The 26,480-nt window shown below is 45.7% G+C and overlaps 1 protein-coding gene across 3 annotated transcripts in view; it reads right to left on the bottom strand.

The window, feature by feature from the left end:
- Positions 1–26,480, bottom strand: part of LOC118311160 (cadherin-6) — a 72,083-nt gene that overhangs the window by 20,112 nt on the left and 25,491 nt on the right. Inside the window, exons 1-7 of one of the 3 annotated variants that reach the window (XM_035634761.2) lie at positions 26,190–26,388; positions 25,760–26,071; positions 14,799–15,093; positions 14,567–14,686; positions 11,944–12,117; positions 3,403–3,590; positions 1,442–1,692 (exon numbers count right to left, since the gene is read on the bottom strand). In XM_035634761.2, coding sequence (XP_035490654.1) covers positions 1,442–1,692; positions 3,403–3,590; positions 11,944–12,117; positions 14,567–14,686; positions 14,799–15,093; positions 25,760–25,954 — 1,223 coding nt within the window. In that variant the 5' untranslated portion in view covers positions 25,955–26,071; positions 26,190–26,388. Of the gene's footprint in view, positions 1–1,441; positions 1,693–3,402; positions 3,591–11,943; positions 12,118–14,566; positions 14,687–14,798; positions 15,094–25,759; positions 26,072–26,189; positions 26,389–26,480 lie in introns of those variants that run through there. The other 2 variants (XM_035634759.2, XM_035634760.2) reach the window with 2 other exon arrangements.

Genomic DNA, 26,480 nt, shown 5'->3' with positions numbered 1-26,480 from the left:
TTCTCCCAGATTTGCGCCTTTTTACCCGTACGTTTGCGATTTTTTTTTTCTCTCGTAAATTTAACCACTTCAATCTCAGAGAATATCCAAGTTTTTTTTCCTTGCAAGTTTACGACTTCAATGTCAGAAATTGTGTTTTTTTTTCTCAAATTATTACCCCCCTCCCCTGGCCCTTTTTTTTTCTTTCTTCATACAATGGCCCTAATATGCCATCGTAATTGTCGGCTTCACAGCAGGATTACGCATAACTACTGAAAGGATTTCCGTGAAACCTGGGTGAAGGAATCACTTTCTCTAACATTGGGAGGTGGGGCATTTTCCCCATTTTCAAAGGGAATAATTCTTGGATCTTGATGAAACAAATAAGGCATATTTAGGGGACTGATGTCTATGAGTGTCTGCAATTTGGTGCAGTTTGATTGGAATATAGGGGACTATTGGTCGAGGTACAGTATGTACTCTATCGAATGTTAAAGACATGAAGTATGAACATTTCGCATCTGCACTGAACAATGCTGACTCTTGCAGGAACAATCGAATGTGTTCAGTGGGCTACAGTTACAGTGTGTTACTCGGCCTTGTGGAGGTTTCTTTGTCAGCTTGTTCAATAAGCTCAGGACAAGACGCGGATACGATGGAGACATTCACTAAAAGCAAAGGGAGGCTCTCCTGCTCAAATAGAAAATGGTCGGTGTTCACAAGGGAGAACCCGTTCAATACCCGGGCCTCGACAAAAGACCCAGACGCGTGCAAGTGTGAAAATGTGTTGGGGAAGCACGTGTGCAGAAAAAACACTCCGCTCAAGCAACCCCCTGTTTTCGTTGTTTGTGTGAGGCGTGCACGCCGTCCATGCTCTACGGTGAACAAGAACTATTAATCCATATCAGTTTAATCAGCATCAGAGGCGTCTCGGTATCAGCAGATATCAGATATTTAACGACTCAATATCGAGATCAGGGCCCAAAAAATCTTCACAGATAAATACAGTTCAAAGCAAAATTGATAAAAAACCTACTGCAACTTGTGTCCCCTTCTTTACCTTAGTTAAGGGGAAAAAGCATTGTAATTGAGCCCTGAAAGTTTTTTTTTTTTTTATCTTTGATTGATCAAATGAATGATGTCTTTGTGCCAGAGTAACTGGAATGCTCTGGTCCCACAGACAAAACTGTGACTGTGTCGCCCATCGAAGGAAACTAAAGCTGAATTTAACACCTTGATTAAAACTTTGCTCGCTTAGTGACGGGGCAAATCTGCAAAAAAATCGCCTGATGTGATCAAACCTAATGTGCTGAACCTCATGTACAGTCAAGGGGCTGAGCGGTGAGACCGGAAATGAAATCCAAAGGACAAAACGTCTGAAAGCCTCCGGGTCCTGGTCTTGGCTTCTTAATTCATGAAAATAAAGAAATCAATAAAATGTGATAAATGAAAGTGTCCTTACTTGACCATGCTGCGAGCTCCATCGGGGTCCACGGCGCTCACTGAGCCCACGGCCGCGCCAACCTCGGCGTCCTCCTTCAGCTCCATCAGATAGCTGGCCTTGTCGAACAGCGGCGGCTCGTCCACGTCCTCCACGCCGATCCGGACCGTGGCCATGTTTTTGGAGCTCATCGACATGAAGCGAGGGTCCAACTGGGTGTTCTGCACCTGGATCTCCACCGTGTACGACGGCTTCTTCTCAAAGTCCAGAGGCTGCGTTGGGGGGGGGGGGGGGGGGGGGGGGCAGCGGGGACACGAGCGCACGTTAACACATGCCGACGTTAGACGTTTCCGGTTCTCTCATTGTGGGAACCGTTGTGTTTCTCTCCGCCGCAGTTTGTAAAGGTCCTTGAGACGATGCATGTTGTGATGTGAGGCTACACAAATCAAACTGAGTGAGTTGAATTGAACTACAAGAGGCAGCCCTCACATTACTTGATTATGTAATTTTTTTTTTTTATTAGTGCAGCTTTTAATAGCATGGTTCATAAGTAGAATCATTGAATGTTGCACTGTGATAAAACATACGGGACCAGACTGGACTGAAAAGACATAGTTTTTATCCAGTACATAGCCAAAGTGATAAAAAAGACTTGATCAAATGTAGAAACACCACGTTTACTTGTGATCCAGCGAGAGGGGATGATCTGGTTCAATATAACATCTAATTTGATATCAAAGGCAGGATTTATGAAACATAAGAGCACGTCGTGTCAGGGCTGCTGAGCGTCTGAAAAGAAGTGGGGAAATCTAACGTTAACTACGCGGTGATGGAAAGCAGCTGACGGATTCAATCCGATGATGAATGATAAAAGTTTCGTTGTTGGGGAAGCTGTGCTCCTAGACATCGACTGTGACGACGCCGTCGCTTCACACGAGAACAAAGCTTCCGATTCTCTCGCTCCGCGCGGAGCGGTCCTGGATATTGTTCTCATCTCGCATCCTGCTGACAGAACATCATCGGGTCTTTGTGAGAGCCCGCAGACTTTCTTGTGTTGTGTCAGCAGGAGGAACAAAAGACATTTTCTAAATATCAATTGTGATTGTACAGCAGTACACACGGTCTTTATAGGGGGACGCCGTGAACGCCGGCGTGTTAGCGGCTGTGACCCGGGGGATGCGAAGGCACAGGTGAAGATGTTTTTCAAGCATATTTCATGTGAAACAGACGACGTGGGCAGGATCCGTACGAGGGGAGAGTGTGGGATCTGCAGAACCGCGGCTTCGGAACTAATTCGATTCAAACCAATGCCGTGAGAAAAATGCTAAGATAATTAAAAGGCGGCCTCCTCTGAACACGGGGCGCGAGGAAAGCAACGCTTTCACTCTCTTCAACAATAGACGCCGACACGTGCGTTTTTGATTTCTTCTCTTCGGTGAGCGGCGTTTTATTTCTTTCTTTTTTTACACAGCAACCGCCACAGCGGGGCTCGATCCAAAAACACAAAGAACAGAGCATGTTCATTCATACTGATTTAATATAGCAGAATTTCCGTGTGTGCGTGTGTGTGTGGGTGTAGGAATGCGTTGAAACCCAAACCAGTCAACGAGTGCTGCTTTTGAATTATTATTGTTGTTATTTTGATGAATTCAGTGCTACAAAAATCCCAGTAGCCCATGGAATAAGAACACCAACATTGTCCATCAACATGATTAATTGTTAGAGTTATTCTCAGACATTTTAAATGTCAGTGTCAGCGCGTGTCAGATGTTACGGACGTGGGGATGGTTACAAAAACACCAGCTGGATGTGGAAGAAGTTGCGCCACGTATGACAAAGGGGATATGAAGAATGCACAATGAGTTTGGTAAATCACCTGGAAACTGTACATACTCTATATATATTCTATACGCTGATCAGCCACAACATTCAAACGGTAGAGCAGCGCGTTGTCGGCGATCACAGCTCCGCCGGCGCCTCACCTTGCTGACGCTGATCACTCCCTCCTGCGTGACCCTGTCGGTGGAGATATCGAACATGTCCATGCCGTCTCCGCTGGCGATGGTGAAATACATCTCAGCGTTCTTCCCGGTGTCTCTGTCGGTGGCACGAATCCTCCCGACCGGGCTGCCGGACCTCGACGACTCCGGGACTCTGAACTGGTAGATACCTGAGAACACAGGCGACAGTGGCACGGTGTTTCCTTCGTGTTGTCGGAGTTTCACATAAATATAACCATTCGTCAAAAACAATCGCAGTCATTTTCATCTTTGAACAGCCACCTAACACCACACTGCCACCAGCTGCAGCTGCCGAAGGATCATTTCACAGCCGCCACGACACGTGTGAATACGAATCTCTCGTCCAGATGACATGGCCACAGTGAGAGGACTCATACTGCAGCAGTGTTTTATATCACTGGAGTATCTGGCCTTTGCCCGTGTTCCTCCGCCGAGCCGCTGCGACAGTGAATATTCCACGGATGTTCCTGTTTTACGGGCGGCAGCCACGCAGAGCGCGAAGCCACTTGTGCCGTTATGCTTGTTTCTGTGGAAGCTTTCACCAGTGAGTGCAAACCACGCCTCCCTCTTACATTCCTTCAACTACCTTCTTGAAAACCTCAGCGTTGCAATATTTGTGCTCATATCCAAAAAAGCTTCTGACATCCGAGTCTTTCATAATGTTTAAAAATATGCGTTTTAGTCTTTTGTCCAGAAAAGTGGCACTCTCTTTTTTTAGCATGCATGTCTCGTGGGTTTGTGTACAACGCACAGAGCTGACTAAAACTAAAGCCAACTGTGAAAGTTCCGATTCTGAACATCCAAAAGGAATATGCTGTTTATGTGACCCAATAAATCGGTTTAGTCTGGTGTCAAACTGAAAACCAATCACTGACTACCAACAAGTCAAACCAAACCAAAGCGGAATGGCACTCAGTAGAGCGCAAACCTCCAAGAGGCCCAACAGCACCTGTCAATTCAACCAGGCTACACCAAATTGTACAAACCCATGACATCAGTCCCCTAAATGTGACAGACTTCTCCATCGTCATCCATGAGAACTTGGGGAAAGTTTCGGAAAAAAAGTCTTGCAATGTTAAAGAAAATGATAAAAAAAAATACTTCCTGGAAGTCCGGCCAAGTGTAGAACGGGGTCTACTAGAACTTTTGCAGGGGTTTTCAATAAAAAAACGGGGGCTACAGAACAATTCTGCAGGGGTTTTGGACTACGCGTATCTTTTTGTGTTCTTCTTGTGTGAAGCATGACAAATCCTGATGGGGGGTGTTTTGGTTTGTGATTTGAAATGTAGAGCGGGTCATCTACTAACAAGACAGGGGTTAGTCTAAGGTTCCAGCCCCGGGTCCTTAATTATGTATGATAGAAAAAGTGCTGAATGAATGTGTGTGATTACGTAAAAGCACTTTCAGTTAAGACTAGAAGTACGATATAAAATGCAGAGGTTCACAGTTTTCAAACTTTTGTTCTGACTTGGACAGATTTCATACTTTTCTTTTACAATATCTGATTTTTCTCAATTATCCACGACCTTGTCATTTGCTACCTTTTATCTTGTCTCACGTAACCCCTCTCAAGGTTTCTTTGATTTCGCTCTTAAGGGCTTTTCCCACCCGCTGTTGTCCACTTAAGCCGGTGTTTGTGTTCCTTGTCTAATGTCGCCCCGCGAGACGCATTCGTACTGTTACCGGAATTAAGAGCGGCACAAACAAACCTGAATTAACATGACAGCCACAACGCCACCACCCGAGTCCTTAAGTGGACGAAGGCCGGCATCGATCCACCGCTCACATGGGGCGAGTCAGAGGTAGAGCAGTGTACCACTGCTGAAGTAGAGCCCCGCAGACATCACATGAAACTCAAACAACGAAAAGGAGAGCCTTTGTCTCGCCTTGAAAACAAAAAGCACATGCAACACTAACCCCCACAGTGTAAGTGCTGAGTGGAGACTCTTCAGCTCTTCAAAACCAAACCAAAATGTAGGTGTTAGTAATGATGGAAGCCAGGCGCAGGACCGCTGACAATCACTTTAAAAAAAGCCATTGCAATGTTTCCCTTTGTTCATCGCAGTGAAGTGCGAACACTGCGAGGGGAGCCGGTCGCGACTCAGAGTCACCGAACGGTCCGCGAGACGCAACATAACCCTCGACGCATGCCAATGAGATGTCACCGTGCTTCGTGGACCCTCAGGCAGCTTCAGATTCGCATGCGTCCTGCGCTCAGGGTGTGTGTGTGTGTGTGTGCGTGTGTGTGTGTGTGTGAGTGCCTACGCTCCATCTCGGAGATCTAGTGGTGTGAATAAACCACTTGAGTGAGTAATTATGTGCGGCTGAGACACAGCAGGTGTCATACACTCATGCAGCTAGACAGTACTCAATCTGCCGCTGCTTGGGTATATTTAGTTGTGTGTGTGTGTGTGTGTGTGTGTGTTTGAGTGTGTGAGGACGATGAAGGAAGATAAACAGAACACACATCACTTCAGGGGAGTCAGAAACGCTGCGGCTCCGCTGCAGCTGCCAACATCAATTATCTTAGTTAACAAAGGCTCAGCTCATAGCCTTCAGAATTATGTTCATTTTTATCCCCCCCCCCCCCCCCCCCCCCCCCCCCCCCCCCCCCCCCCACACACACACACCTGTAGACGACACTTGCTAACCAACTATTAACTGTTGGCCGACAAAACTGTTCAGTTTAGAGTCTGTGACACATTAAATACATAAATACCGTCACATTTGATTATTACAGAGGCTCCCCCACTCCGAGTAATTCAAGTTTCTGTCCTAACTGCTTTGAGGAGTAGTTCAAATAAAATATGTCTGTACTAAATATCACATAAATGAAATCTTCTAAATACATACATTTATCTGGAAATTCATTCTAATCAACAACAGCAATATCTTTAACTGTCATCGTCTTTAAAGGTCGCAGCCTGTGACACTCTCCCTCAGTGATGTGACGATGTCTTTGCAGGCGGCGTCTTTACACCTCGCAAACACACGCACTCCCCCGGAAACTATGGAACCACAAAAGCTATTTGACTTTCACTACTCCTGTACCTTTGGTCCATCTGAGTACTTATGTGTTGGCAAAAAACACAGAGACCAACAAGTGAAAGCCCGAAGAGCCCAGATGTAAAGAGAGAAGAAGTTTTCCCTCCGGCTAATTGGGGATTGTGTTGCCTCTTGGCTCCGACACGACACACTGATTGGAGTCTCAGTGTGAAGTGAAATAAATTGACGTGTGTGTGTAAGACAGTTTCTGACCTTCAGACTGAGGATAGGGCTGTGGGTTTAGCACACAGTAAATACACACTATCATAGGCATAAATCAATAGCTGCTCCTCAGCACTAGAGGCAGAGAAAGAGAGGGAGAGATAGAGAGGTAGAGACAGAGAGGTAGAGATAGAGTCAGAGGTAGAGATAGGGAGGTAGAGATAGAGTCAGAGGTAGAGATAGAGAGGTAGAGATAGAGAGGTAGAGATAGAGTCGGAGGTAGAGATAGAGAGGTAGAGATAGAGAGGTAGTGATAAAGAGGTAGAGATAGAGTCAGAGGTAGAGATAGAGAGGTAGAGATAGAGAGGTAGAGATAGAGTCAGAGGTAGAGATAGAGAGGTAGAGATAGAGAGGTAGAGATAGAGTCAGAGGTAGAGATAGAGAGGTAGAGATAGAGTCAGAGGTAGAGATAGAGAGGTAGAGATAGAGAGGTAGAGATAGAGTCAGAGGTAGAGATAGAGAGGTAGAGATAAAGAGGTAGAGATAGAGTCAGAGGTAGAGATAGAGAGGTAGAGATAGAGTCAGAGGTAGAGATAGATAGGTAGAGATAGAGAGGTAGAGATAGAGTCAGAGGTAGAGATAGAGAGGTAGAGATAAAGAGGTAGAGATAGAGAGGTAGAGATAGAGAGGTAGAGATAAAGAGGTAGAGATAGAGTCAGAGGTAGAGATAGAGAGGTAGAGATAGAGGTAGAGATAGAGTCAGAGGTAGAGATAGAGAGGTAGAGATAGAGTGAGAGGTAGAGATAGAGAGGTAGAGATAGAGAGGTAGAGATAGAGTCAGAGGTAGAGATAGAGAGGTAGAGATAGAGTCAGAGGTAGAGATAGAGAGGTAGAGAAAGAGAGGTAGAGATAGAGTCAGAGGTAGAGATAGAGAGGTAGAAATAGAGAGGTAGAGATAGAGAGGTAGAGATAGAGAGGTAGAGATAGAGTCAGAGGTAGAGATAGAGAGGTAGAAATAGAGAGGTAGAGATAGAGAGGTAGAGATAGAGAGGTAGAGATAGAGTCAGAGGTAGAGATAGAGAGGTAGAGATAGAGTCAGAGGTAGAGATAGAGAGGTAGAGAAAGAGAGGTAGAGATAGAGAGGTAGAGATAGAGTCAGAGGTAGAGATAGAGTCAGAGGTAGAGATAGGGAGGTAGAGATAGAGTCAGAGGTAGAGATAGAGAGGTAGAGATAGAGAGGTAGAGATAGAGTCGGAGGTAGAGATAGAGAGGTAGAGATAGAGAGGTAGTGATAAAGAGGTAGAGATAGAGTCAGAGGTAGAGATAGAGAGGTAGAGATAGAGAGGTAGAGATAGAGTCAGAGGTAGAGATAGAGAGGTAGAGATAGAGAGGTAGAGATAGAGTCAGAGGTAGAGATAGAGAGGTAGAGATAGAGAGGTAGAGATAGAGTCAGAGGTAGAGATAGAGAGGTAGAGATAGAGTCAGAGGTAGAGATAGAGAGGTAGAGATAGAGTCAGAGGTAGAGATAGATTCAGAGGTAGAGATAGAGAGGTAGAGATAGAGTCAGAGGTAGAGATAGAGAGGTAGAGATAAAGAGGTAGAGATAGAGAGGTAGAGATAGAGAGGTAGAGATAAAGAGGTAGAGATAGAGTCAGAGGTAGAGATAGAGAGGTAGAGATAGAGTGAGAGGTAGAGATAGAGTCAGAGGTAGAGATAGAATCAGAGGTAGAGATAGAGAGGTAGAGATAGAATCAGAGGTAGAGATAGAGTCAGAGGTAGAGATAGAGAGTCAGAGATAGAGAAGTAGAGATAGAGTTAAATAGAGTACGTTAAATCTGTATGTCTCACATACATTGAATCTGAGTATTATGATAACCTAAAACACTGCACTCCACTAAATTAATTAACTTGGTCTTTTCATGTAGCTCCATAGAAAATGCACCGCTCTGTTGCGGAGCACAGCGGTTGTTTAAAGGATCGCAGTTCGTCCAGAAGAGTAGTAGGTCAGGCTGAGGTTTGAACAGGTTTGGACAAGAAATCGTCTGACTCAGCTCGATGAGCTCATAGGGGAAAAGAGGGAGGTTTGTTTCCTAATGGAAGAATAAACTCTACTGCGTCGAAACTCAGAAACTCTTCTGGCCCCAAGAACTGACTTTTTGGACCACGTTGAAGTGTTATAGGGCTTTCAACCCCATCACACGATCAACATAAGCACGTCGTCAGAGTTAACTGTGAACCAGCATTGATGTGAAGTGTTCAGAAAGAAACACTCTGCTTATACTGTGGTTATATAGTATAAGTATAAATAGTCATTTGAATCATGCAGAAGAATATAAAAAAGCACCATATGAACTGTATAATACTCACTGATATAATAACAGTATGAAAACTTAAGATACCCTTAACAATAGTTAACATGCAGGGCAGCCTGAAGGCCCTTGTCGCTTCAGGGTATATTGTGCTTTCGTAGAGAATATTCCTAAATTTTCCACACAGCGATCCCGTGGGACCCCCGACGGCCTGGGGCCCTTGAGGGGCCTCAAGGGCCCCAGGCCGTCCTGTACTTTTTTTTTGTTTGCCTAGAGATGGTGCTGCTGTTGTTCGGGATGATCCACAGAACACGTTGTCACTTTTCAGGGACTATTTCCTCGGCTGAAAGAAGTTTCACTGAAACTTGAGGGGTAGTCATCTTATTGTTAACACACTGAACAAGTCACGTTGAACCAATTCTATACAAAAAAAGGTGGGGGGGGGGGGTAATGGCCGCTGTTTTCCGTCGTCTCCCAAAAGCATTCGCCCAACCGTCACGACTGAAGTTCAACTCTACATTAGTCTTTTGTAGTGTTGTTAACAGCCTTGTTGTTAACTGCAGCTTTTCTCCGATCCATCACTGTAAACTGGACATGATTGACAAAATAAATTCTTACTAATTCTTAACGATTTACTTTGAGGTTACTTTGAACTTGTAATTTGTGATATTTCCTGACTAAATGATTGGCAGATTGTTCTGAATCATAATCTGCAGATTAAAAAACTGTGTAATTACGTGTTGTAGCAAGGCAACCTAGACTTGATTAATATGCAGCACTACAGCGAACGCACCACAGCACGGGTCTGAAGAGAGTTTGGTAGGAAGCCTGCATGTTTACAGTGAGACTGTTCCCGTGATTAGGATGAATTAAGTTTAATTAATTTCTGTATGAAGACTTTCAGGAAGAATTAATGCTACTTGGACTAATTCCACTGGAAAAGAAATGATTTGACAGGGAAGAAGATCAGCATGTTTGGAGTGAGCGGTGCTCCCGCTGTGACGGACAGGAGTTAGTGTCAGTTATTAGCATCATTAGGGTCAAATGTCTGTAGCGCGGCGGTTCGGGGCCTCTGGCGTATATGTGAGCTGAGCCCAGTGACTTACTGAGCCGTGACAAGGCCGTGGCGCAGACAAAGTCAGAGTGTTGCATCAACAGTGTGCCGTTGTTGTGACTGTTGTGGATCCATCATTGGAATGAGCTTAACAAGGAACCACACGTCAGGAAAACCTGTGCCCCTTTTCAAACTGACTGATCCTAACGGCTTGGATGTCTCACTGCTGGGGCACCAACAGGATGTCCTCACCTTGAACCCCCCCCCCCCCCCCCCGCCTGAGCCCAATCTACCCCCTCCACCACTTCAATCGAACCTTAATCCTCTTCATCTTGGAGCATCTTGGACTGTCACCCTAACTTTTAATCCCCCACCCCGTGATCTAAAACTGTCTCGGCCTGGATGCCTCGTTTCAATCTCTGTCGTCAACTCCGTGGCCCCTTTTGAAGACCGACCGCGGCACACCGGCGTGAATGGAGTGTCCTGTTTCGAAGCCCCCTCCAGACGCGACCTTCCGTTCCCTGGCAATGGCGGTGTGGATCTAATCGCCCTAACAATGAGGCCTCACTGGACCAGAACGTCTCATTCGGGTTCGCTCTTTGTGATTCACTCGAGTCCCTAATTTGGGACTGGAAGACAACAGTTCCTGTCTTCCCCTACAGTACCTACTGTACTATGATGTCATTGTGTAGTCACAACATTATTTACTGGCAAACAGTAGCTGCCTTCGCCTTCTGCTCCTCCAGCTGCTGCAGACACACCAACTGCCCACACAATATTGACCCCTCACCCCGGCAGGTCAACAGGATATGAAGCCAATATGCTTGCCCTGCTTCCACTGCATAACTTACTGTTCTCAGTAATAACTTTAGAGATGATGGGCTGTTTTGTTGTTGTTTAAGGCCAACTCTCCCTCGCCCTGAACTTCAGCCTCCCGTCGGACTGAAATGTGTGTTAAGACACTCTGCAGCTGTCTGAATCAGAAAGTTCTGGATCGATAGAATCAGCAAACAGAAACTCCCTCATGAGCCATTATTGTATCTATCTCCCGGACTCCTCCCGGTTTGTTATTTCTCCCGGGAAAGGTCCTAGTTGGTTTGAACCAGGATTTGAACCCAGAACCTTCTTGCTGTGAGGCGAAAGTGCTAACCACTACGCCACCATGCAGCCACCTTGTTGATTCCTGAGGGCAAACTTGATTTGTGGACATAAACTCTGTGACATTTCAGCCACCCTGTGTGTTCTCTCCACAGCCAAGTCAAGTGCTGTTCAATTTAAAGTCAGCGGCAGAGAGAGGTTTTCTGAAACGACCGGACGTGATCACATGCTTTTGTGACTTTGCCCCAAGTGCTCCTTTCTTATAAAATGTAGCGTGTGCTGCCTCTTGAATGCAATGCACCTTAATGATTCCATCCATCCATCATCTACCGCTTTATCCATTTAAGATCCATTCAATTTAGAGGCTCCAATTTACCTAACCCCATTCTGCATGTCTTTGGACTGTGGGAGGAAGACGGAGAACCCGGAGTGAACCCACGCATACACGGGGAGAACATGCAAACTCCACACAGAAAGGTCCTGGTTGGTTTGAACCAGTATTTGAACCCAGAACCTTCTTGCTGTGAGGCCAAGGTGCTAACCACTACGCCACCGTGCAGCCACCTTGTTGATTCCTGAGGGCAAACTTGATTTGTGGTCATAAACTCTGTGACATTTCAGCCACCCTGTGTGTTCTCTCCACAGCTAAGTCAAGTGGCTGTTCAATTTAAAGTCAGCGGCAGATAGAGGTTTTCTGAAACGACCGGACGTGATCACATGCTTTTGGGTCTTGTGGTTAAACTGTTCATATCTAAAGAGGTTAGGAAGAACACAACAGTTGTCGTGCCCCCCGCTCTCAATAATGAATGAGTGTTAGCGGTGCTGTTCACTTACTCTGAGTGAAGTGTGGCGGGTTGTCGTTGACATCAGTGAGGGTGATGTTAACCACTGTGGTTCCTGTGAGCCCCCCTCTCTGGCCGGCCATGTCTTTGGCCTCGATCACCACCTGGTAGTGCTCCCTCTGTTCGCGGTCCATGTCCCTGGGACCCAAGGCCGTCCGGATCACACCTGAGCAAAAACATCAACACGTGCTTTTCACATCTCTGGTGGTCCCACAACGGGCTGAGCGTCATTGGCTCATCCGACAATCACAGTTCCTGCCGTTTTTCCAGTTAAACATGTCTTTGTAAGGGTGAGATCAAGGGACATTCGCCACCAAGACAGCTGCACTTTGCTCCCGTGTTCCTTCCCAACCAATGCACAGCTTCTTACAGCGTCTTACTTGTTCTGCAGACACGATTAGACACACCCACACTTGTATTTCAAATATTCTAATTCGTTCCAGTGGTAGGGCCCTTGTGTCCGTAAAGTTTGCTTTGTAAAGTTTGCTTTGTAAAGTTTCATTTATTCATCTTAACGACGACTCAAAGCTCTTTAGAGCACAAGTCACATTCACATTCATACGGCACCGCTATTCAACACGACAATTGTCTTGCCCAAGGACACTTTGGCATGCAGACTAGGAGAGGCGGAGATCGAACCGTCCGCCCTCCTGTTCGCGGACGACCTCCCAAGCCGCCCAGGGGACCGTGAGGAACGTCCGCCGTCCGTTTGTGCTTCAGTCTAGTGAGTGGGATTACGCAGTCACGTCTCCCCGTTCAAGAGATTCGAATTTCCATTTAACTGCAAAGACATGGAGCCGAACAGAACTGATCACCAGGTGCAAGAGTTACATAGTGTCGCTTTAAACCCTTTCAAACCTGTGTCTGGATATTTACAAATCATTTCGGTGCTGAGGGACACAGAAGAAAGGGAATTTGGTTAAAAAGAAATGTTTGACTTTGAATTAATACAAATGAAGTGGCAAAAATGAATAATAAGTAGTGAGGACTCGTTTAGCCTAGCTTAGCATAAGGACTGGCAGACGCCTGTGAAGCTCACCCAACAAACACTCCGCGTAATGACGGAAACCCTCACCGTTTCATCTGTTTGTGTGAATATGCTCCAGGCGGACTTGTGATCAATTGCTCTTCTTTTTGTAGCAGTATTCGTCGTTTTCCCCCAATTAACACTAGGTTGCATTGAAATGAATTGTTTCCTCTTTCCCCGCAGAGACGTATGAGTGAGGTTCAGAAAGCAACGGGGGCAATAACTAATGGCCGACAGAAACAAATCACATCTCCTTTAATTACAACTGTTACGTACTCACTTTTGAGTCCTTTGGATTCTCATGAAATCAATACACTATTTACGTTGGACCATTCCCCGTCGCACACACAGGAGATTAAAAGGAAATGATGCATGCATGTGGTCGAGCGTAATCGTATCTAATAATCAAGTTATTGCTAATAGGAGGCTTTTATTGTGGAGAAACCAGAGGCCTTGGTCACTGCAGTAAATGTTTGTGTTGCCCTTTTCTTCCACAAATACACTTCCCTCTCTCCGCACCAGAGAATTGGGGGGGCCATCGCCGCCGCGTAATCCACAATCTGACCACGGCCCTGACTCCTCTGCGAGCAGAGAGAGGGAGATTCAGTCTGCTGATTTTCTAAATGGATGGCTACAGAAGAAAGTACATAAGATCGACAAAGGGCTGCGATGAGCAGAAACTGCAACAAAGCCATTTTTCTTCTTTGGTTGTCGGTGTAGTGTGAACATAACCAGCGCAGGTGAAAGTGCGCCGTGAGTTTACTTTTCATCACTAGTTTTTCTTTCAGCATTTCATGCCGAGGAAAAACGGACGTTTCGGGTTAAACCGACGGAGCCGCGGCACAGAGGAGCCTCGTGTCCCCGCTGCCTGTTTGCCCAAATTAAATTCTGCTGCGGGTGTACAGACACCGGCGGAAGATAAATTGAATTCTAATAAAATGAATATGGAGGATTGGGATGCAGAGGCGGGTTTAAAGTCGGCGATCCAACCGTAAATGAGATGCAGTGTTTGAGTGTCAGCAGTTCACCTATTATTTTAGTTTCTGTCACTGCTGCTTTAACTTTCGCTCTATTGTTGCTGCTCTCTTCTGCGCCATCATGCGAGTTGCCCTGGTTACACACCGTTTAAGGAATGGCTTGACAGTGGCCTTCTGGGATATGTTAATGTTCTATCAGCTTCATCCACGTGTCAAGTACAGAGGCAGGTCGGCTGCATGTGCAGCCCAAAGACTTGAAAGAACAAGGACATTTGCCCAAAATGTCAGTCTTGCTTTAATGCAAACATCCTGCTGGTACTTCACATTCAAATGTTACACTGGCAAAACTCTTTGAAGCTTTGACTTTGATTTCTTTCTTCTTTTTTCCCGACGAACGGCTACTGGACAGGTCTGAGGTTCAGCAAACAACCTATGACCTCCGTGTTAGAGGATATATATATTTGATATAATATTGATTTATCTTTAGGTAAATACCCTTATAAAATAAATACATTAACAAGACCTAATAGCTTTTTTTGATCTGCATCAATACCAAAAATGCTTGGGTCTGTACCAAGCATAGCTCACATACAGTCATTTGTCAGCGGTACCTGTGTTGGGGTCCACGGAAAAGTACGGGTGTCCCTGGCTGATGCTGTACACCAGCTTGGCACTGTTCCCGTACATGCCGTCGTCAGCATCTGTAGCTGTCACCTGGATGACAGACGTCCCTGAGGGATACACATCCAAACGAATATTAAAGACAAACGTCACACGATCTGGCCTTTTGGAAAAACTGTGCACTATTTGACAAAGAGTAAAAGTGTCAGTGGGAGCTCTTACCGATGTCCGACCGCTCCGGCACGCTGCCGGTGTACACCTCTTTGCTGAAGTGAGGCTCATTATCGTTGATGTCGTGGAGTTTGACGGTGAACTCGGTCTCCGGCTCTAACTTCTGACCGGTGCGCTTGTTGACCACTGTGGCCCTGAGGATATAAAAAGCCTTCTCCTCGCGGTCCAGGCGGCGGGTGGCGTGCAGGTCACCGTTGTTCTCATCGATGACGAAGACGGTGCCGGCCCCCTCGCCGGACAGAACATACTTGACCACGCCGTTGCCATGGTCCTGGTCTGACTGGAGCTGCAGAGGGACACACACACACACACACACACACACACACACATTTATCATCATTTAACATTCATTGGCATTTCAAATAACAGAGAAGTGAAAGACAGAAATCTCCTCCTCCAGCAGAGGAATGTGAAAGCACCAGATACCAGTCCCTGTAGTCAATGTCAGACATGTTAGAGGACAGGAACAGAAGAAAAACACTATTTTGAGTGGAGGTGGACATTGAACTTCCCAGTTTTAATAATTCATAATAACTAAAAGTAATGGGTGGAACAAAAGAGTCATTTAGCTCGAACTGTAAATAAGTCTGAGCTATACCCATTGGTTATTTGTTAAGCCACTGTACGAGTTACAGCACGACCGCTGGGAAAGGGAAATGCTTGATTTTTGCGAAAGTTGCAGAAAAAAAAAATTCCCTCTCAAAATAAGTGACTTCATTCTCAAAATCCTGTAATCGAAGACTTAACTCCTGAACACAGTACGTACGGGCCTCCGTATGAGCGACCTCTACGCTGCTGATAGTTCCTATACTGAGAAGTGCAGCTGCCCGAAATACTCCGACGACCAAATGTGGATTAATCCAACGTCCTCGTAACGTCCTCCTGTTATGAAACATTTGCTAAAAAATTTGTCACCAGTCGTATGACAGAACCCCCCCCCCCCCGCCGCCCCAAAAAAAGTTAGATATTTGTATGGTTTTGAAAGATGAATGTCAGACAGGAAAGAGATGGACTAACACGTAGCTGCATTCTGTATTTTCATAGGATTTGAAGACAATAACACTATGGAATATGAGCAGCCTCATCATCCTGAGAGGAGAGTTGTTAGTTAAGTATTTAGTCATTTAGTGTGACCGGTCTTACATTTTACTTCCTCAGAGGAATGGAGTGAATCATTACGGCGTCCTTCTACATCTCCTTTGATGGACGGGACCAGACACACATGGTGCGTCTGCCTCTCCAGCTTCACATCTAACCTCTCCACAACAGTTCCCTTGCATGTTTATAAATAAATAAAAGTGCGTATTGATGTACAGTACAGTGGGTGGAGGGAAAAGAGGAGGGTGACGGGTTTATCTCGGACCATGAAGTCAGAAACATCACGAGGATCTTCTGAGGGGGAAAGAGTGCAGAAAGAGTTTCTGTGTTGCGCCTGAAGCAGAAAACATCAGATCTGCTCTGACATCTCCTGCTTTTACTCTCACACCTGCAGCAGTAACTCTGCCTCCCTCCCTTTCTTATGATATCTGAACAGGAACTGACACAATGTATTGCACTGTAAATGATGTGAATTAATATGCCGATTAGTTATTCTCGTCATCACACATGCTGAACAAGGTTATCAGTAAGTGATCGCTCACGCATACGCGTTGCTTCAACAGCTGACGGTGGGCGTGTCTGACCGTGTCTGACCGTGGGCGCGGTCTGATGGTGGGCGTGTCTGACTGTGGGTGCGGTCTAACGATGGGCATGTCTGACTGTTGGCGTGTCTGACGGTAGGTTTGGCGGCGATCTTATGTCACGTGTTGAAATGCTCCTTTAACACAATCAGAACAGGGTCATGACAATGATCAGCTCCACTTCAGCTGGAGCGCAGATGAAAGTTCATGTGTACATGTGACAGTATAGTTGTTGGTTGTGTGTGGAGTCAGTTGACTCATGGACAAAAGGGTTTTCCGTTATCACGGACCATCATCCACTTATAGATTTTTACATGTTCAGGAAGCCGAGGTGCATAATGTGGGACTTTTATGTGAAGAAGGGAAACGAGTGACTCTGTCCTCTCAGTGCCTGGGTCGCTCTCTGAGATTTCCTGCTCTCACCGGTGAACCCTGATGGGGAACAAGAGTGCTGACTTGCAGCCCCTTCTTCTTCCTCCTCGTAGAAAAAAAGAAAAAAAAAAATCAAAATCTGCAGACTTGGCCTGTCGGAGTTTTGCTGGGTTGTCAATGAGAGGATTTTCCTTTCAACTGAGTATCTCTGTCCCAACAGAAGTCCAATGCTGTTGAAGCCCACCACCCCACCCCCAGAATAAAAAAACCCCAAGGTCTGCTGAGGCTATTGATCTTATAACAATGCAGAAACCCTGTGAAATGTGGCTAAATTCAGCTCTTTTACCCCAGAGAACTGTCCGTTCCGGACACACACTGACGGCCTCGGGCCTTCTTCACCTTTCTGGATGTTTGCGTCTTGACGTCTCGCCTCGTCTTTGCCCGACGCTGACACTGATTTCATCGATTTATGCCCAAGACAACAAAACCAACAGTGTCTGAGAGATTGAGCCGCCACGGCAAACAATCAAGAAATATAAAAATGTCTGATTCAATCCGTTGATTTTTTTATTTTGTTATTGCCAGACAACCAACAGTTAGGAATTTGGGTGCTCATGACGCACATCTGCGGGTGCTGTGGTGAGAAATAAGAGGCGAGAACAGGGGAGTCATGCGCTGATGCGGCGGATCTGCAGCGAGTCCTGCTGAGGAGACGAGATGTTTGTGTTCTGACGGCCCCGGAGGCTTTCCCCCCCAGAGGGAGACTTATTAGCGGCGAGGTTGGCAAGGGCGCGTGCGGGCCCGTGGTATATTTTTAGACCAGATGTGGGTCTTCAGAGGTGTCAGAGGAGCCAAGCAAACGTTTCTGTGCAGCTGCTTCCTCCGCCACATTGTACCACCGATACAGAAACGGGCGCCGGCAGCTCTGCTGTCTGGACAGCAATGACTCGTCGAGCCGGTGCAGGAGAAAGAGTCGCAGAAAGGAGATTATTACCTCCGCCAAGGAGGTTATGATTTCACCCCTGTCTGGTGTTTGTTTGATGGACGGTTAGTTGGATTGGTATCAGGTATATGTAGGGTACAGATATCTATGAGTGTGTACAATTTGGAAGGAAGTGGACTGTTGGTCCACGGCCGCGGTCTCCTCCACTGGAGGCAACACGCTCGGTCTTAAGCTGACCGCTTTGGACGGGTGTTCATGAAAAGATTTTTAATATTGCAGATGTCAGTGCGATAGGTGTTCTTAGGCACAGGGATTATGACAGCGTGCATAAAACATGCAGGGACTTTTGCCTGTTTAAAGATATCCGTGACGACAGGAGCAAGCTCGCCTGCCGAACAGCAACCAGGGGCCCGTCGCTCTCATCACCCTCATGTGACAAAGGGCGGAATCAGGGTCCTCATTAGGCCGATTGTCACCAGAGCGACGAGGGGATCCGCGGAGGCCGTCAGGCAGCTTTGGGTGTTCGCCGACCAGTGATGTGTTCGAGGGCCTGGCCATGAGCCCCCGCTGTTTGTTTTCTAACTCTTAACTCGCTCAACTTTTTGTTTTGACAGCTCTCTCAAACTCAGATTTGGCCCTCAAAGGCGTTGTGCTTATTTTTCTATATTAGTTTTTTTTTCTCCTCTCCACTGAAACAAGGCTCACTGTTACTGTCTTTCATCCCAGTTTCACAGTGAGAGGGGATGAGACAGGATCCGATTCTGTCCGACACGTAGCAGTTGTCATACCTGCTGTTTACACCGTGACAATCCAAATCTATCCACGTGTCAAGTTGTGTCAGTAATATAAATTGAATAGTCTTAATTGCTGGGCTCACTATGAAAATAGATGACACCATTGTATTTCTTTAACCTACTGCTCCTAGCAACGACAGATAGAGTTTACGTGCTGACTCAACGGGACGTCTGCAGGACACGATCAAACTAAAATGCTCGACTGCGACGTCACACTGATTCATCCTGGTTTGTTAAAAGGCGCCGTGTGATGATTTTTTTTAGACTAGAGTCACTGGACCTTTGCGTGGAGGTGAACACCCGGCGCTCAGTGGCAGACGCCACACCAGCGCCGCCATAACTTGGTCTTTTGATTGTATCGAAGCATGACTATGTCCCTTTCATATGACATTTTATCAAAAGACAACAAAACTAGACCTCACAGGTCAGTGTCTCTGCCGACCAGTCAACTTGTAGTCTGCATCAACGGCGACAAAGAGATTTAGTCAAAGATACTATTTGCAGATTGCCTGTCAGCGTATAAATGTTTGAGTTATGGCCGGAAAAAATGTATGCCCGTGGGGTCACCGTGTCCTTGACCTTTAAACCACCCAAATTCGAATCGCTCCATCCTTCAAGTGCGAGTGAATTCTCCAGGTGATCCATGACAGAGTCGCGACCTTTTTGCCCATTCCCACAATGAGGTGAGATGAGATGAGACATTATTGATCCCACACCGGGGAATCTCACTTGTTACAGCAGCAGCACTGGATGGTGGAATATCCACAATAAATACACAATAAACATGGAAAAAAACTATATATAGAAAAGACCATTCAAAAGCTATATACATTTTGTACAAGGAGTGCAAGTATTGCCTTGTGGAAGAAGGCTAACATGTGAAACACATGACAGATGCTGTAAGTACAGTGGACTACCGCAGCGCCGACTGACTTCAAATGGTTCCCGTTTTTTTCTTTTTAACAAATCTTCAGTCCGCAGTTCGGGCGGACGCGCCAGTGGACGACGTGACTCCCGGAACAAACTGGAGCCTCTGAAAAAAAGCAATGTGGACGACTCCGATGCGACTGAGGGGGATAATTAGACTCTTCTATGCTCGCGGTGCTTCTCAAAGACAGCAGAAAGCTATTTTTTCTCCCTCGGGTTCTTCCTGCCTCGCTGCTGATAAACCCCCCACACCCCCCTACTGTGTCAGCGACTCAAACGCAGATAGTGTTTCAGTGATGTGCTCTGAAAACATTTAGAGCGGCTCTACTTCACCCGGCCCAGAGCCCAGACACACACACACACACACACACACACACACACACACACACACACACACCCAAACACCCACCCAAACACACACACACACACACACACACACACACACACACACACACACACACACAGAACAATCATCCCAACAGGGCTCACGTGTTGACTCAACGGTCTCTAAGGGTGGACTCCCAGCGCAGCAGAGGTGAGAGGTCGCGGCGTTCACGTGGATCCGAGGAAGGTGCCTCTTCACCCTCCTGATTCTCTGTGGACGCGTCTGTGTCTCTGTCTCCTCATGTCATCTCGAGTCACCGTGTCCTTTGTTCGGCAGCTGGGGAGGAGCCCGGTTCAGCACGGTTCAGCTCCCTCCGTCTCATCGCCAGTAACGGGAGTAATGACAACAACAGCGCTTTCGGCGTATTCCCCGCCTTGCACCGACAGCGGTCGAGGGAGAGACGACCAGACCCCCGCGTCACCGTTGCTCCCGGAGAACCCCGAGTCGATTACCAGTAGGGATGGGACGATCAAAGGGATCTCACGATCCCGTTCGACGTACTATATGAGGTTTGCGATTCGATACCACCACCATTCGACAGTAACAGTGCAGCGACGTATGAATATTCAGAACTGATGTTTCATTTTCAGCCATTTCAAATACAAAATAAATCAACACATACGCTGCCCGGGGCCACAGACACAAACTCAGCTGCAAGAGGTTGTCACATGTTGGGTGCAGCTTTACTTCACATCCTTAGCTTCGCGCATATTTTTGTTGAGAAAAATCTATTAATCCACATCTTCTGGAGACCTTCGGGAGGTAGCAATTTAATCTGCGGTTGGAAAGATGCGCTCGCTGGGCACAGGCGTTGCACAGATCAAAAGGTATCTGGCTTTGGCCCAAGTGTGTAATTACGACAGGGATATTTTTGTTGCTCGTCATCCCGGATCATCTCGTTATACCAGGAAATGTCGCGATATCCTATTCTGACTGACTGAAATGCATCGTAACATTTTTGGATCGCGACATATTGAAGATCGATTTATTTTCCCATCCCTAACTACCAGGTTTGTCGAAAGAGAGACACCGTGTTTCGCCCGGTGTTTGAAACCAGCATTTGGTTTTTACTAGGGCGGTCCCGATATCAGATTCTGACAGTATCGTGGCCAGTAACGTGGTCTATCACCACGTCTATAGGAAGTTTGAATGATAATAAGAATAAAAAATACTATCAGTCAAGTTCATCTGTAACACACACACACACACACACACACAGATCATAAACAGAACATATCAACTCCTTCATCTGCTTGATTTCTGTTTCTCTGGATGTAGATAAGTGCGAGAGAGATAGATGTGTTGGAGCCAAATACTGCATCACGACGGAGAGAAGCTGTAATGATTTTGGACGCATATCTCCACGTATGTGCATTACAAAACATGATATCAGGAATTCATTTGCAAAATATTACGACTATCATCGACGCTGAGATATCAGGGCACTGCTGTGTTTGAGTGTGGGACAGCGATGTGGTTCAAAGTCCTGATGAAGGCCGACTGAAAGCCTCCAAAAAGCTGGAGAGTGGACCTTAAATTGGGATTGTTTTGTAAAAACATCATGATACATGACACGTGTCAGATTTTAGAGTGTTAGACACAACATGCCAGACAATAATTATAAACTGACAAAACTGAATTGACGGTACATATCAGCCCGACAGACATGGGAGAAAAACAACTCCAATACCAATAGGCCAATTTCTATATACATAGTAAAATAATGTTTTGAAAATTGGGCAATGATTCCTAAGAGTATCAAATTCTTATGACGAAGAAATGTAATCGAGGTTTAATAGTTTACAGTTTAACCATAACCCCTAACCCTTACTTCATCAAGAAACTATGAAACTACAAGCAAATATATAGAAGTTCAATTTAGAAAATGTACTGTATATAGGCGCATATGGACAAACATGAACGCAGATATCGTTGCAGCAGTCGACAGAGGAAACTGAGAGTGGAAGTCCCCCCCCCCCGACTTTTTGTCGTCTCGTTTCTTTGCTGCTGCTCTTTTGTCCGACCTGTCGTCCCCCTGCTCAGTTTTCCTTTCGGCGACACGGTTTCTGTGAATATTTTCCACATTACCGAACCAACATTCCCTTTGCTCCCCTCTCCTCCCCCCTCGCTCGCTGCCTTTCTTTCCCTCTCCTGCCTCCCGCTCTCTCCCTTTTGATCCGTGCTGCCTTTTCTCCTCTCCAGCGGTGTTCGGTCTGATTTGATCTGTCAGTCTGCGGGGCTGCAACACCTCCGCGCCTTTCACCGAACACGAGCTGACGAAGCCTGCGGACATTTCACCGCGCCGCACTTTGGGGGCGGGGCTTTTCCGGAGTCCTCGCGTGTCCCAGATCTCTGTCTCTGCTATGCCGCACCCCCCGCCATACAGCTGTCTCCCATGACTGTTCACAATCATATTCGTGGTGACAGGGGCACCGTATTTATGAGGTACTACCACAGAAGGACTTTTTTCTGCTCACTGCTGTTTCTAACTTTACTGAACAGCCCTGCAGCAGTGGGACTTATTGTGGCATGAACTGTGACTTGATTACGAGACAAACGATTACTAGCTGGGAAAAAGGTGATATAATATTCTTAAAGCTACAGTGTGTAATATTTAGAAGAACGTATTCACAGATATTGAATATATTGTCCATAACTATGTGTTCATGTATCTATAATCACCTGCAACAAAGAACCGATGCTTTTGTCGGCGACTTATAGTTATATAGTCAAATCTGTCATGTCCGTGAGACTGATATCTCTGAGTCAGGTGCAGCGCGACTGAAGTTGACGGCAGCGCTCTCTGCTGATTCTCAGTGGTTTTATACACTTTATCTTACAGGTGTGACTTTGTGATTGATGATATATGCATGGAGCAGTTCAACAACGACTCTGGACGACGATTGAATCGGTTGTTTCCGATGAGTCAAATGCGGCCCTTCAGTTCTGTGGACCGACGGCTCATTCAGACGATGAGTTTCGGCGTTAAAACGTGAGCTCAATGTAATCAATCGCCCACAAAATGCACCACAGCACAAGCTTTCTCTCCTTTGAGCTTCCTGTTCCTCTGCTCCCTGACGATGGAGCTGGACGGAGGCAGCTCGGCGCTCGTGCTGCTTGCCGTCCGCAGCATCTAAAGGTGATGCTTGCTGTACACCTGCGTAGCTGCATATCAACTACTTGGATCAGGATTGAATATCTATTCTGCACTCCATGATTCTTAATGGTATCAGGAGTAAAAAAAACATTAATATTTGCCTAACCAAATTGTTGCCTGCACAGAAAGCAGCCAGTCGACCCCCACCGCAGTGAAGGCAACACCCGGCGCTTGTCTCCCTCTGCTCACCGCAATCGCGGCGAACTCTCGTTTGTTTCAAAGCCGACTTTTGTTTTTTTTTCGTGCTGTCAGACAGCCGGCTTCACACGGAGCAGCACAACACCTCCCGGCATCTGGCGACTGATCAAACAGCAAACCGGCACCAACAATCCTCCCCGTGTTCTCACTCCACTAATGGGCCCAGAACCTCCTCTGGATATTCAACGCCGCAGCCAGTTAGACGCAAAAATCCATATGTGTCCCTTCAATCGGTGTGCGCGCTAAGTGAACATTATACGCCTCATTACAGGAGCAATAATGCATCATCAAACGGCATGTTTCATGACCGGCCTCACCGAGGCCTCGCCTATGAATGAACGGATGGGAACCCTTCCCTGCCCGTGGGAGCTTCAAAAGACCGATTTTAAAAATATGATTTTATCTACTTCGTTCAGTTTCTGTATACGATGCATTCACTTGTTCATGGTATGTTCCTATGTATCAACTGAAACTGGCAAAAACCTAAACGAATAGATAAATGACTCAAATTATATAATACGCTGAATGTAGAAATGTACCAATACAGAAGTCAATTCATACAAGAATTCTATTTTAAAAATTGCATTTATTTGTGTATATATGTATCTTTTTATGCATTTATCTATAAAGCAGTGTGTCCCCTACCATTGAATTGGGGGGGGGGGGCGCCCCACCCCCGCCAACGTGAGCCCCCCCCCCACAGAAAAGTTAAATAAATTTTAATTAAAAACATAAAAATAGCTTTTATTTTATTTAGGTTTAGTATTTTCTGCCAAGCAGAAGTCATTTAAGGTCACTTTCCTTATAAACCTTATTACTCATTCCTGTATAAATGATGTGGATGAAACTTAATGTGATTTGTGAAACCTAACAAGCCCTAACCCTAACACCCCCCCCCCCCCGCCAATACCAGTAAACCTAGGGGAAACACTGTATAATATTCAGTTGATTTCTATATTTATTTTTAAATGTTGGCACTTTTGGTCCTTCATGTCCATCAGATGCCAGCCTTTCACCACGAGTCAATGACTGACATCACATTTAGATTCTCGTACTGAAGAAGGAGTCAAGACTGACAAAAAGTCGACATCAGTTTTGGGTTATGCAAAGTATATGCAAAAAGCACCTTCCAAGAAATAGAAAATAGAAATGTTATCAAGTCTAAACTTTTCATAACATTTCTATTCAGCAGAAGCACAAATCGCGGAGGATTGGACGCGCAACGACCAATAGACCTAAACCGCGAGTTCACACGATTCAGTATCAAAAAAATGGTCTTTAAATGACGATAATATTGTTTATCGCACTAATTTCTGGGACAAAATATTGTGCGACAAAGTGTAGTAATTGTGACAGGCCTACACGCATCCAGCCCACAGATGCTGCACAAACCTTTTGCACTTCACTGACTTAATAATAAACTGTGAACATACGGTTCACACATTGTCACACGTTCCGCCTGATGTTCAAATTGAACCACGACAATATGGGCGCCTCTAATTATGTTAATGTTCACATGGTTTGAAACATGAAGTGGAAACACCAGAAACTATGACCACGTGTTATTTACTTGTTTTCAGAGCCAGACCAGTTCATCCTTTGCCTGATAAAAATTGGCCGATATGAGCCATATTTACAGACAGAAACGTATATGTTTACTGATATGCGCCGATATAATTTTTTATCTTATTTTACAGAATAAACAACGGAGAAAAGATGTGAATTCATAATTACATCTTACATGTTACAAAAAATATGTTCATATTCTTATTTCAATTTCTATATATTTGGTTTTATTTGTGATTTATTTTTTCATGTATGAGACCAAATTATTCATTATCTCAAAGGACTTCTACATAGGCCAAGACCTTCTAATATAGCAGTTCTTAAAGGTTTTCTACATGGAAATTGATGAACTCATGCAGTTGGAAAAAAAGGGTTATTTTCTAGGGCTGCAATTAACGATTATTTTCATTATCGATTGATCTGACGATTATTTTTTTCGATTAATCGATTAGTTGTTTGGTCCAAAGAATGTCTGAAAAATGTCCATCCTGTTTCCCCTGTTTTGTTTTGTTTTGTCCACACACCAAAGATATTCAGTTTATTGTTACAGAGGAGCAAAGAAACCAGAAAATATTCACATTTAAGAAGCTGAAATCAGGGAAGTTTGAAAAAATACTACAGATTAATTGATTGATCAAAATTGGGCAATTATTTTTGGAGTCGATTGCTAATCGATTAATCGATTAACTGTTGAAGCTCTACTATTCTAACACTTGAGGATTAGCATATGAGGAAATTGTCATAATTATACGATTTCTTAATCTTGTTTGAAGTTTAGTTTAATTTCATTTTGTATATGTGGGTAAATGGGCCCAGTATACAGTCCACATACTGCGTGTGTAATGAATATGTACAGTATGTGTACTACACATGGGACCCTGTCAACGTCCATGTGGAAGCGCGTTGTTTTTGGCGGTGGTCCAGCTCTTACCTTGCCAATGTACTGATAGTCACTGCCCGTGTACTCCTCCTGCAGGAAGAACTGGTTCCACATCCAGCCTCGCCTCACTCGTCGGAGCGGCTTCTCTCCTCCGTCCGCCGCCTCCGTCCTCCGTCCACCCAGAGACAATGCGTCCAGGGACGGGCCGAGGCAGAGCCACGTGGCGGCCAGCAAGAGAGTCCTCATTTCCCTGGAGGAAGGTGTAGGGTCTGCAGGTCACGGAGGTTTTGTCTACCTGCCCAGCTGGACGACCGCGACTAGGCAGACGCAGCCACCGGTCATAGTCCTTCAGGAAACAAGGGGCTGCAGGAGAGGAAGAGACACAGAGGTGAGTTCCAGATGTAATGATATGCAAATCAACAGCGTTCATAGAAACGCTGCCAACCGAAAAACCCTCTGATGTGACACACGGCTGTGTTACCTGAAATAGATGTGATGGACGCGGCAAGCATTCTTCATACAGATAGGTATACTGCGGTAAGAAAACCGAGGCGCAAACGGTCTTCGAAGGCACTTTGATACAAAGCCGTGAGCTACTTCGCTTCGAGTGACAGTCGCGTGCTTAACTCAACTTCGGCTTTAACTCTGGTTTACCTGCCGGGGCCAAATCACAATGGTGACTGATGCTGAACGGCTAACCTGACGTCGAAGAGATCAAAGCCGGTCACCAGTCCAACCACTGACCAATCAGATCACTGGAAAACCAGAGTCA

Source organism: Scophthalmus maximus, chromosome 5, assembly GCF_022379125.1.
Source record: "Scophthalmus maximus strain ysfricsl-2021 chromosome 5, ASM2237912v1, whole genome shotgun sequence".
Taxonomy (NCBI): Eukaryota; Metazoa; Chordata; class Actinopteri; order Pleuronectiformes; family Scophthalmidae; genus Scophthalmus; species Scophthalmus maximus.
Note: the sequence above shows the minus strand (reverse complement) of the source record. Positions and strands in the feature narration are given on the sequence as shown.